This window comes from Temnothorax longispinosus, chromosome 12 (assembly GCF_030848805.1).
Source record: "Temnothorax longispinosus isolate EJ_2023e chromosome 12, Tlon_JGU_v1, whole genome shotgun sequence".
Classification (NCBI taxonomy): domain Eukaryota; kingdom Metazoa; phylum Arthropoda; class Insecta; order Hymenoptera; family Formicidae; genus Temnothorax; species Temnothorax longispinosus.
Window position 1 is genome coordinate 8,291,896 of NC_092369.1, and position 13,474 is coordinate 8,305,369.

Below are 13,474 nucleotides of genomic sequence, written 5' to 3' on the forward strand. Positions count from 1 at the left end.
TCAGTGACATTTGAGTGCGAATATTGTACGAACGTTGACGTCATTAACGTCGATCACTAACATTTTTGCATCAATTGGCAGCTGACAGCCGACCACGACGAAGTTGGTGATCTATAACGTGTACCCGGGTAGAAATATAAATTTCTATTTTCTAAGAATTCGTATAAAATAGCGCATTGTTTTCTATATGTTTAATATATTTTTAGCTAACCCTTTGGATTGTTAGAATGCACGATAAAAATGTTTATTAAGTAAATTGCTTTTCCTCGTTTCAGCCTACAGTTCGTTATTTTTGTGCTTAAATGCTCAAAGTAACGATCTAGGGGTTTAAAGCTCATATTTTAAAAATACTTTCACAAAGAGAAATGTCTATTTTTAACTCTTATTGTATATGTGTATGCGATACGAGACTCTTTCGATTTTTCCATTCATCGCCAATAGATATATGTATATTACAGATATAAATATCCGACTTTAACACTTTTATATCTCGTGCTAAACCATACTATATAGCATACAAATTTTTAAGTAATATGAAATAAAATATTGTTACACACCTATACGCAATTAATATCCAAAGAATTAAATGTATCACAAAAACGCGTTTTTTTTTTTCAAATTATACATTTTTCAGCTACTACCTAAGAGCATACAATTTGTAATTTTTGAGTTTTAATATTTCTCAAACCTTTTATATCTTGCATCAAGAGATTTCTGAACTGATTTATAGAATTCGTTTTAACAGATTCGGTTTATGGAGAACGGAGGCACTGCATATCGGTAAGGGATTAAGCAACTGTGTTGGACAAAACAGCGAAAACGACTGTCACTCGAAGCTCGTACAGTCACATTCTGCAAGTTCGGCGTGTCAGTATATATAAATATATGTATCTTGTATATTTGCAACAATACAGGCGAATGCGTGTAAAGTAGGTATACATTTATGGATTGTGGACGGATCGTATCGACTGTGTGCGGTTGTAACGAGCTTTATACGGCGGGACGGAGCAAGGAACAAGAACCAAAATTTCAAAAAAAAAAAAAATTGATTATTTTTTTCCCTTAAAGAATAATCACAGAATTCCTTCATTAAAGTATATTTAATTCTCCCTGAAATTACTCGAAGAAGCGTCAATATAAATCAGACATTTCATATGCACATAATCTCTCGACGTAATGCGTCATACGAGCGTATTAATTGTTTAATGTTTCATGGGGGCAATCAATAAAGCTAATTTTAGGACGCGCGTCGGAACAATAATTGACTTTAACGCGACGTGACGTTTGATCCGCGGAAGTCATAACAAACAGTTATCCGGGCGCGTCCGCAAAAGAATTATCTGTCAAGCCTGTCAGTTGCATTACTGTCGGTTGATTTGTCTTGCGAATTTCGTTTCGTTGACGTAGAAGCAAAGTCGGGGGCGCGGGCAAATATGACGAGAGCTTTAAATCAATGCCCCGCGGGTCGACAGATATCCACACACACTTTACGGATGTAAACTGGCGTGAAAATAAACGGGGCGGAAAGAGAGTTCCGGGAACGCGGCCGCGAACAGAAGAGAATAGTGGAGGAAACCAGGCACCTGCCGTTGCAGAATGTCACGGCGAACGTTTGCGAGAGAGAGAGAGAGAGAGGAAAAGGGAATAATTGTATCACAAGCGTAAATATATAATCTTCTAATACGCAAATACGGTATAATATGTATTACGGCGAATCTGTCTCAGCGAGTATTTACAAAAGGTACGCACAAATCTACCGAGACTGCTGATATGTTAATACGATATTACGTGCCTTGCGCGATCTACCTGGCTCGTATCTCTATAAGATTATATGTAAAAAGAAATTGTGTCTCTCTTTCCACTACGACTAAAAAATATACTAAATTGGCAGTCCCTCGGGGACTGTCATAATAATCTGATAACTTAGGCTACCAGAGCTGAATCAAATCTGATCCAACTTCTATAAAGCATTCTCTTTCGAAATATGTACATATTAGTAAGAAAATATATAATAAAACAATTTCAAATAGGTATTTACTTTCAAATAGATGCAGATACGTGCGGTAACATAATGGTAAACGAGAGTAAAAGCTGTTTAGTTATTCGGCTTTCTCTGAAATCTACGTGTTGTACCTTATTTAACCCGTATTGGTTTATATCGAAGGTAAAAATACGCTCTGTGTTATTCGTGTGCGATGGACACGAGGTCTCATCTCGGGTCTTCGAGTGTTCAATTATGAGGGACTTGCTGACGCGGCGATACTCCTGTCGGGTCGAGTCGATATTTCACACGCACGCATTGTACAACCCGGAACGAAGTTCTTTTTGCGCTCGAGTCGTCGTGGGCGTTTAAGAGAGAAAGTGACAGAAAAGTTACGGATAGAACGAGTAAGAAAAGAAGAAGAAGAGAAAGAGAGAGGTATAGGATAGTACGAAGAGAAGTGTAATGTCGTAAGTGGTGAGGTGAAGTATAGTGAAGTACAGTGAAGTATAGTGAAGTATAGTGAAGTACAGGTGGGAGACACAGAGAAAAGTAAGCGTGTAACAGAAAACAGTTTATTGTGCTACACTGTTAAAAATGTGTGACGTGATATCGAGGCATCATTTCATTGTATATTTCGAGTGGATAATTATCGTATAGGTAAAGTGTGTGAAGAAGCACGGACGCCGAGGCACACAATGCTGCTCTGGCTCGGCATGATCTCGCTTCTGCAGAGAATCAGAGAACGCGATTCTCGCGACTACCTGTTGGCGTCTCTCGCCGCGATGTCACGAAAACCGACGTACAAAGAGATCGGTCGCCGCTGATAGCGACGCTCCTTTTTAGCAGTGTAACTGGCTAGAAATATCTGTAGTGAGGTACATGAATGTCGATCTTCGTGAGAAGACGTGATGTGCAGCAAGGTGTGATATATATACGCGCGGTACAAAAAAAGACGACGGCAACAGCAACGACGACACATGGCGACGACAAATGCCTAAGAAGATACATCGCATGCAAAGCAATTTGCGCAACGCGCGCACCGATATGAACCGGGCAAGAGTCTCATTTCCGTTGATATATTAGCCAGGACAAAAAGCCAATTCTAGGATCGCCGTGTAATCTTAGAACAGCCATTTACCGTGTCATTTAGGCAGGATATGGCGTGTCCGGGCGATCCTAGGGTGGTTGTCAAACAACACAAATATTCCAAGCGCGCCCAGAAAACGCCGACTTGTTTTTGGATTTTACCGTATCTTTTCAACTTTCTTGTGAATCGCATTGTCATAATTTAGACGTTTCTATTATTTGCGTTTTTGCTCCTTGTTTGAACACGCGTAACGGATATTTATTGTCCGATGATGTGTGATAAACGCGTACGAAAATAATTGATCGGATTTTTCGTGTATGTGTATTAGGATTTTGTTAGATGAAGTTTGATCTTGTCGTTTCCATTATTCAAAATCGTTTTGAGACTCTATCGGCAGAATCTTTATACACCGACTTTCGATGTTTCCTACTTTGCTAAGAATTCCGATGGCGCAACGAACATTATAACTAAACCAAACTAAACCATCTACTCTGATAACATCAATATAACATCGATATAAAAGTAATGTCAACCGTCGACACACAGGGATAAGCGAGTGAGTATGCGAAGCGTCTAAGCAAAGTTTTCTCGATGCCTGAGCGAAAATTCCTGCATTCTCACAAAAATCTCGAGTTTCTAGAAACACGTTATTATATTATATTAATATTATACATCAATGAATTCAATATTACGCGCGGAATCATTACAAATCATATCATTCTTCCTTCTGTCTTCTTTCATTATATGCCCGAAAATTTTGATAATTACTCTTTGAAATACTTGTTAGATGCAGGTAATTTCACTTATCATTGTGACACACTGAGAGAACAGATGCATGCGAAAGTATGCCAAAAGGGGCCAGCTCGACTTCGCAGAAAACGCGGCAGGAGGCAGCGTATTAACACGCGCGCGTTGTGCTTGCGAAGCGACAGATAAACCCGAAATGAAGAAGCACCGGGATCATCGCCGGCAATCGTATGCAACGTTTGATAACCCTGCACACCGGATAATCCGCGTGCAACGTGTGAGCCTCCAGCACCGGCTCTAGTCAAGCTTTTTCTTCCCATCCCCTTCCTCAATGTATTCACACAAAGTAAAAGATACTGAAGACGATTTGAAGAATAATCTCCCTCAGAGAAAAAAAAGAAAACATTTATATAATACCTCGTTTAATGTCTCTATTACTTCTAAAGTCGGTACCGGTAGCCTCCTCCTGCCTTTCCCCCCTTCCCGTCCCGTCGAAAAAATGACGACGACATGCTGGAAAGCGCTTATCTCCCAGTTATACGTTACCTGAGGCCTCAGAAATCATATAAAGTGTAGGCGGACGCACGAGAGATCGCATGACTTTAACTTGTCGGAAAACCAAAAAACGTGACAGTACGTATGTATACTTAGCGTATATATATATATGTAGATGCGGTGTAGTACAACGTTAATATATATGCACGAATAAATAAGTAATATATAATATACACTATAATAGAGAAGTCAAAAATGCCCTCGAGAAGATACGTGAAAAAGTATCCTTTTTCTTTCTCTTTTCTTTTTTTTGGTAGGTACCTGAAACACCGTCACAATAGCCCAGAGTAACGAGTCAAAGTTTTTCCTATCACACTCGACGTCAGAGCTGCCTTTCATCGTTTCACAGAATTTGCAACCAAACAGGTTCATCCCGAGAATACTACAACACAACGAAACGTGCAATGTACTTCCTTATCCATATATATATGTATATATATATACGTAGACTGAGATAAAAAATGACAAAGAATGATAAAAAAAGAGAGAGAGAGTAAATAGAGATAGGAGGGGGATAAAGCTCAATTAAGACGGAATCGCGATTTATAAAGCATGACTCGGCCAAGTAACTGATCAATTCAAAATGCATATACGACAAATACGTGATATATGCTTAGGTATATATTTAAATGTTCTAAAACTCCCATCGGATGTCCTTTCAACTATGAATTCGATGATAAAAGTAGATGGAATTTTCTTTAGAGAAAACTTTCTAGGAGAATGTCACAAGCTTTTAACTTTAAACATTAATTATCTTGGAAAGAAAGAAAGAGAGGGAGAGGGAGGAAGGAAGGAAGGAAGGAATACTAAATTAGAAATCTATTTCAGGAAAGTTTACTTAATAAGATCAACTAATTCGCAGAAGGCCCGCTAAAAATAATATTCAATGTTGAATTTATCTGTGGTTGAATGAACATCCGATAATTTTACGACAATTTATATATATCGTGTGTTTCGTGATACGACGAAAGTGCAAAATCGATCGACATCTTTTTGCGATTTTTACGTCGTACAATGTTCGTGCCTACATGGCGTATTTTGTAAAAAAAAACTTGTAGAGTGATGATACCGATTTTTAAAAGCGCTCGAGAAAGCTTGAGTCGGTTTTGACGTGAACTTTCGTCGTTCATCGTAATCTGAAACCTTGGCCGAGTAAGTCGGGATCTTGCTTGCGATCCTAATGCAAGTACATAGTGAGTACTTCGTTATTTAGCGCCGGCCGATCGAGAAAGGAAAAATTCCTCTAAAGCGGATCTGTCGGGGGGCTTCATTCGCGGCTTAAAGAAAGATGCAAACACCTAGAGATGGCCGTCGAAGAAGATGTCTACGGATCGGCGCGCAGAAACGTACTCGCGAGCATTTGCATAGTTTCGACTTTGTATTCACTTCCGAAGGTTCACTTTATCTTGAAGAGAGTTTTGAACGGGAAAGGATCATCCGGATTTGCGTCAGTGAGATGCGCGACGTTAGCGAATGTTCCTTCTTGCATTTTTCTTCACGATTCTTCGAAAAATCCGTGTATAAATTATACGTGACAAAAACAATTTTCGATTCTATCTTAATCCGAGAAATGCTTAAAAATACTTCTGCTATCACGACTGTTAAAAAAAATCCAAACAAATTTTAAGTGTTTAATAAGATTCCTGATTTAACTCGTTCAGTAATAATAAAATCTTTATTTTTTTACTTTTAAACGTTTAATTATTTAAGCTGATCCAAGTACGGCGAAATTTTCAATGTTTGCGTCTACGTGTCTGCGGCAGATATCGGGTAATCAGTTGCAGTATCGAGATCGCAATAGCGAGGGCTGCGGCTGCGGTGGACGGCAGATCGGCTATCGAACGGTCGTAAAACGTGTCGTAAACGCACGGATGTATATAGCGGGAAATCCTACGCAGCATGACGAGATATATATATGTATATATATGTAATTCTGCAGAGAGGGGGGAATATATGTCGAACATTCGCAAGCTGTTCTAATATCGAGGGCCACACCGAGGCGCACGCACTTAATATAGGCGCTCAGAGTAGCAAGAGAGAGAATGACACAGCGGGAGAGATTCACGTGTATGAATATATAAATCAAAAATATGATGATAGTAAATATATATATATATACATATAGCCTTTCATACTCGTCGCTAAGACGTCCAGCAGAAAAGCATCACATGCACACACATGTAAATATATATTCCATATACGTATATATATATTTATATATAGATATATATCTTCTAGATAAACGTCGAAAGTACGTTCGATGCCTCAAGCCATAAAGAAGGGGCCGGCAGCAGACCGGCTCCCCCCTCGTAATAATAGATCGTGCCAACAAATACCATCGTCATTACCAACAACGTCAGAAAATATGCCGCTCAAAGAAACGCTAGGAGACGCGAGAACACGGGACAATTGCTGGTAAAACTTGAAAACTTCTATATATATATATAGATATGTGATATGCATTAACTGATGGCGGCTCATACACCGCGCGGAAATAAAGTAAAAGCGAATAAAGTAGAAGAGAAAGATATGTGAACGGAAGACAGTCACCTAATGTAGGCCTCGGCTCGAAGAGCAGCGGCGCGCGATTTGTTCCTGAAGCTCGAAAGCTCGTAGAAGCGAGCAAGAAGCCGTTTTTGAAATATCGAGCGTCGACGAAATTGTCGCATGGTCCAAAGCACATAATTAAATTTAACGTAATGCTCAATGAATTATTAATAAAGGAAAACGCAAAGAAACAAAGATAGAAATTTTTAATTCAGAGAGAATTTACGTGTTTTTTCAAACATATATAGTATTTAAATAAAAAAAATTAAATATGAGAATTTTTTAATATTTAGGATTTCAATATCCATCTTAAATTCTTATTTTTTAAAGAGGATTATAAGAATGTTGATATCATATTTTTATATTTATAAAACAACCGAGTAGCATGGATAAAATTTAACTATTAAACATAGCTTCTATCGTTATTATCACCAAAAGCCATATAAATATTATTATGGAACACACAAAGTCCATTGAGCTCTTTCGTAACTTTTCCAGCCAGATATTTTATATTGTTTTAGAATCAATGGCTATTATCGTCATCGACGCTTCATATTTCAAAGTTCTTGCCCAATTTGTTTGGTTTGACAATACCTATCGGCAGTTTCGTAACTTCAATCCGCCTTGCCAGACATGCAAACGTTACTAGGCTGATGAGATGATAATTAGAACAGGAAGACGCGATAGCGCCCTGTATCCGCGACGCGTAGGTTCGGTCGAACGGTTTCCTCGTGGTTGGACTCATCGAATTAATCTCATCGGCGATGATACTGGTTCGCGAAGTGGGAGAGCGGTCACACACGCAAGAAAAAAAAAGAGAAAAGAAACAGAGAGTCGGAAACGGAGAGAAGATCCGGCGACGCGGGCCCGAGGCCCGGTATTCCGGCAGTATCGCTGACGCGGACGAAGATAAGACGGCGACTTACCTGAATATAAAGATGAAAAGTACTAAAAGAGAAAAGAATACGGCAACATTATCCATGGTGCGCAGCATCACGAAGAGCTGTCGTCGTAGATTGGGCAGAAATCGCACCAGCTTCAGGATCCTGAGAAGGCGGAAGGTACGTAGGACACTCAGACCGGAACTACCACCGCCAAGACCACCGCGGCCCTCTATGACTGACTGGCAGAGCTCGACGACGCTGTAAATACGTTGCAAGAAGTGCAATATTGTTTGTTAGCTCGATGTAGACGATCAGTTCGTGAAAGATTTTACGAGACAGCCACAACAATCCGTCGTCATCCATTATGGCTTTCTCGTAAAATCGAAATAAGATTGAGGGAATTGCGCTGACAGTTTTGTGTGTGTGTGTATGTATTTTACAAGACATCAGTACTACGTACATGATGTTTATTTAATATTATCGTTTACGTACGAGTGCTGTTATTTCTTTATATGATAATATATGATATATAAAAATTTATGAAAAAAATTACCCTACCTCAGGATGACGACGATGCCGTCGAAAACGTTGAAGCCGTTGCTGATATAACCGAACGGACCTTCCGCTATTACCTTAAGCAACATTTCCACTGCGAAGATTGCCGAAAATACGATATTGCTTATCTCAACGGCCACCGTTAATTGTTCCGGCTGCGTACACATAACATAATCCTAATTAGTAATCACATTTTGCGAAGTATTATCTTTATTTTAGTTGCGATAATATTACACAGTAGTTTTTCCTATCAAAAACTTGACGCTACGCCAAAAAAATCCGAAGCGGCATCGAAGTAATGTTTAGTCAGGTTCGAGGCATCACCTGATTATGATACTCGATTCCCATGCTCAAAGTGTTGATGAGGATGGCTAGTAGAATACCCTGTTGAAAGTATTTGTGCTCGACAAGTTTCTTGATCCACCGTCTCATGCAGCGTAAGGTGCAGATACAGCAGCTACCGGCGCGTCTCAGAAACCGTCTAGGCCGCGAGGACTTTTGCAACTTCTCACCGTCGTCCGGCCACTGATCACCTCCCTGCAGCTCGCAACAACAGGAACAATTGTCAACGTCAGACGTCAACCATTGCGTGCGATCTTCCAACGTGATGTGACGATCTGTTATACCTATAAAACGCATATTAATTCATTTTCAAAATTTATTTAGCTGTTTGCAATTATTTTCTAAATTTAGTAAGGGAATAAGAATCATAGTTCGAAAGCATTCACATTTATCAAAATTTATAATATCTTAAAAATGTAATATTTTTATAAACTAATTTTTTATCGTTTTGATATTTCCATTTTATAATCTTTCTGAAAATTGAATGTAAGAATAACTTAAAGTCTAAAAAAATCTTTGAAACATTTTTAGATAAGAATCCGTAATAATTCATCAATTTCAGTTTTATGATAAATCATGTTCGTTATACATAAAACAGAACTTGCCTTTCGTGAGAGAATTTAGAAACGAATCGAGTGCTAGCTGGCCGGTGGGCAGAGCAGCGCTGAGAGCACCGCTGAGAGCCAACAATTCCTGACACGTCATAGCCTCGTTGCCACCCAGCTCAGCTTGCATCTGCGACAGTACGCCTTATTTAAGAAAGGAAGAGACTTCCATTTTAAATTATGGAGCAATCACGGCAGTTGAAAATTACCTGTGCGTGGTCCGGCAGCGAACTGGACCAAACGTTACCATCGCCCGTCTGTGTCATCTTCTCGCTCGAGCAGACGTTACGTTCACCCGGTGTCACCGTCAACCCCGGCTGCAACGCATTCCCGACATTATTGCTGCCATGGAGCAGTACCACGTCGCTAAACATTACGCTGCTTCTTCTCCGATAATGCGTACATGGTGGACTCAACAACGTGCTGTTCGTCTAAAAGGCGATAATCAAGCATACGTTACGCATATTGTACACTACGACAGGCGCTCTCTCTCGTAACCGTTCTCGGCCCAAACTTGTAGCATTAAGGGAAGAAACTTTATGCACGATATCTTGCCGTACCTAAAGCTCAAAATCACCGTTCTTTTTGTGCAAACGTACTTTCTATTACCGTCGAAGAGAACTCGACGAAACGTAAAATGCTAATGTTCTTCTACACGCAAAGCATGTATAATTACTATGAAATACACTACTATCGATATAAAGCAGAAGATAAATATCAGCAAAGAGAATAGCTTAACGGGAAGAGCGCTAAACGAGTCATTCAAAAATGTTTTTGCTTGCCTACAGTTGCTTACTAAGATCAAAGTCGAGTGTAATATTTTTAGAGAGCGAAAGCTCAAGCGGCGTAATTGAGCCCACTGGAGAAACGAAATAACGTTATGAATAATCCTCCAATACTAAAATCAAAACTTACCGTTTCGTTATTTATCTTACTTTAGTTAAATAAATAAATAAATTATTTAACCATTATACATTATTGGAAAACTATTTTCCGATATTTTATTTGAACTTTCAATTGCGCCGCTCGTCTTTAATATGTGAAAAATTTCGTGATGTGTTCTCATATCCATGCTCATATCTATAATATGTATACTTGCCTCGGCCACGTTTCCCACAACGGCGTTGTCGCTTCCGTTATAGGATACGGAGGAGGCACGATGGACGCTCAATCTGTGGTACATGTTCGCGGAAGCCTCGGCCTCGGAAACCTCGGGGCTGGCTCGAGGCGCGGAGCCCAGGTTTCCGCTACCACCAACGCTATTGCCGACGGTCACGGGGGCGGCGATTGCCACCGCTGATTGCGTCGGGGATGTGATCGTGGCGAAATCGATGACAGATCCGCCGTTGCCACTGGTAGCCTGTTGCTGCTGTTGCTGCTGTTGCTCCGCATATTCTAGCGCGGCGAGGAGTCGCGGACACCTCCCATGATGTAGTCTTCTATCTGAACATGTAACAATTTCGAAAGTTCGAGGTCGATATTAGCGTCGTAGGAATTTTAAGCCTTTCATTTCAAGTTTTATATTTAATTTCCCCTTTTTTTAATCCCTAAGTGTTCGTATGGAGATTAATTTAATCCAAATTTTAGTTTATTTAGATATATTTTATGTGTAAACAAAATGTTTTATATTTATATTTAATTATTATTTATATCTAATTATAAATTAAGACATGTTTTAAACAAAATAATTTTTAAGCATTAAAATGCGTCTGGATTAGTTTAATTCGCACGTGAGCACTTACGAATTAATTCAATTTTTTTATTTAAATTTATTTACCGCCCGGTACGCGATTCGGTCCAACAGCAGCAGTATTCGAACGAGGTACTTGACTCTGCGGTTCCTTAAGTAGATTCTGCTCCCGCTTCTGCTGCCTCTTGTACACCCACAAGCGATATCTCTTCATCAGTCTTCGTTTGCCCCGTCGCCAGAGGTGGCCGATGTATCTGGAAAAAAAGACATCAAATCGTCATCCATCGTAAAGCACGAGCGCTAGTTTTCGCGGGTGAATGAGGGACGAGGAACAATCCGGTTCGCGTGAACAGCGTCCTCGGAGGATGTGCAACGATGACAAATACCCACTTGACGATTTCGGCGTAACAAGTAGCAGGCTCCGAAGTATTCGTGGACGAGGCGAGCGTCGAGGTCGAATGGTAACGCGCGCGCTCCAGCCGCATCCTCTCCATTTCCCGCTTCTTCGTCTCTGAGAATTGCGTGGCGATTACGACCAAGCAGAGGTTGATCATGAAGAAGGAGCCGATCTGCAAACGCAGGCCTTTTTTAATTCACAGGCCCTTAATTCTTTCATAATATTCTCCGCGTTTGTTCTATATTTATATTTATATATTGTGTTCATTATTTCCTCGTAAATCAGATTACAATTTCGCTCTACTTGATCATTAAAGGCGTGAATATAATCATACGATGGTTGTTATCATTATTTGTATTGTAAAAAGAATTTATTTTAAAGAGGCATATTACTCAGCACATATTATGTTTCACATATTGCGCTAGCCGTGCAATTGGGGTAGGAAATGGAGTACTCACGACTATCAGGAGAACGAAGTATATCCAGTCCCAGAATGAGTGGGCGTCTTGCACGTAATACATTATGTCCGTCCAACCTTCCAGACTGATTACCTACAAATCGACACGATTACGCTACTCAGCGTTTCGGCGAAATAGCGACGAATGAGGCGATAAACTTAATCTATTAATAAATTACGAACTAAAGATATTAAAAACGTTACGGCTGAATTTTCGTTAAAAATTGAAGAAAGCTAATTTAGGAAAAACATGCTACAAACGCGTTAAGAGGAAATACATTGTGAATGAAGTCTTATACATTTTCACCATATAGAAATACGAAGCCTTCCAGCTAGCACATTACTCATTCGCGATAACGTCTTATCGAATGAAAACCAATTCGTCCGTAATATAGTCGATAGCGTAATTTTTCTCCTGGCACTAATGTGCGCGATCCGTATCCATCGACTTTCGGGCGCCGCAAAAGTATTTTACTTATAGATGGGAGAAATATTCCGTGCCGCATGTACGTGTTCGAGTACACGTATACATGCATACGTAAATTATTCTGAACGAATGTAGGACGAGTAACTAAAGCGCTCACAAGAAATATGGCGACCCAGGCGAGACCGATGTTATCGAACGAAATTGTTCCTTGGAATGGATTGTTGCCCTGGCCCTTGCACTCGGTGTAGTAGTAGTTCCAATTAACGCAGGTATCATTGTTGATGAACGTGACGTTACTGTTTGGCACAGCGGTACTGTTGCACACCACGTTCCCTGAATGCGAAAAACGCCGTTGCATTCGATTACGGTGATAAAACAATCAATTATCCGAATGTGCGATAACGTGATGGATTCAAAATATTGGGGAGCTCGGAATAAAGAAAAATTCTGGAGTATCTTGTATAAAGCATTTTTTATTTAACTCTACGTGGATTGTTAGAGAGTTAGTTAAATTTATGAAACTGCGCATTTATTTTATTAAATGCTATTTTGCAAGTTTATCCGAAATTTTTTGACGTACTCACCGAGTTTGAGAGGCGGCAGATTACTGCAAAGGTGCATCCCACTGTCGTCGGGACGCGAACAAATGTAATCCTGACCCCCATACTCGAAATACTTCTCCAGATCGCTGGAAAATCAACAGAGCGACGATTAAAAATTTACGCACACTGATGTCCACGAAATAGATAGATTCTTAAGTTTAAAGACTTGCGTACATATGCCTTATTATGCACGGATGCACTCTTCGCATGCTTCGCTTTATGCGTACATTGTATGTAGGTATGCAGAACGTGTTTGATATAATATATAGTATAAATAGTATATAGTAAATGTATACAGGACGAGTCACTAGGAACTGTCGTTTAAAATAACTTCTTATATGCACTAACTTAAACAAATATTTGAAACAAAATAATGCATCAAGCAAGTTTTATCTTTGGTAAATCTCGTAATATTTAAAAATATTGCGGCGATTTTGTCGAAAATAAAAAAAAACAAGTTGAATGATATGTACGATTTAAATAATTTTAAGAAGATACACAATTTTTCCAAAAAAAGAAATTGTATAACCAAATTGTGAGATATAATAAGAAGTTATTTCGTGATGGTTTTTAGTAATTCATTCTATATATATAT

General features: G+C 39.5%; 1 protein-coding gene across 5 annotated transcripts in view; it reads right to left on the reverse strand.

Annotated features, from left to right (window-relative positions):
• Positions 1–13,474, reverse strand: part of Ca-alpha1t (Ca[2+]-channel protein alpha[[1]] subunit T) — a 49,869-nt gene that overhangs the window by 11,727 nt on the left and 24,668 nt on the right. For 3 of the 5 annotated variants that reach the window (XM_071795505.1, XM_071795503.1, XM_071795506.1), the window contains 11 exons: positions 12,862–12,965; positions 12,435–12,610; positions 11,852–11,944; positions 11,387–11,565; positions 11,084–11,250; positions 10,406–10,749; positions 9,516–9,737; positions 9,307–9,436; positions 8,684–8,985; positions 8,363–8,514; positions 7,847–8,062 (listed from right to left, as the gene is read on the reverse strand). In XM_071795505.1, the coding sequence (XP_071651606.1) occupies positions 7,847–8,062; positions 8,363–8,514; positions 8,684–8,985; positions 9,307–9,436; positions 9,516–9,737; positions 10,406–10,749; positions 11,084–11,250; positions 11,387–11,565; positions 11,852–11,944; positions 12,435–12,610; positions 12,862–12,965 (2,085 nt within the window). Of the gene's footprint in view, positions 1–4,634; positions 4,756–7,846; positions 8,063–8,362; positions 8,515–8,683; positions 8,986–9,306; positions 9,437–9,515; positions 9,738–10,405; positions 10,750–11,083; positions 11,251–11,386; positions 11,566–11,851; positions 11,945–12,434; positions 12,611–12,861; positions 12,966–13,474 lie in introns of all 5 variants that reach the window. The other 2 variants (XM_071795507.1, XM_071795504.1) reach the window with 1 other exon arrangement.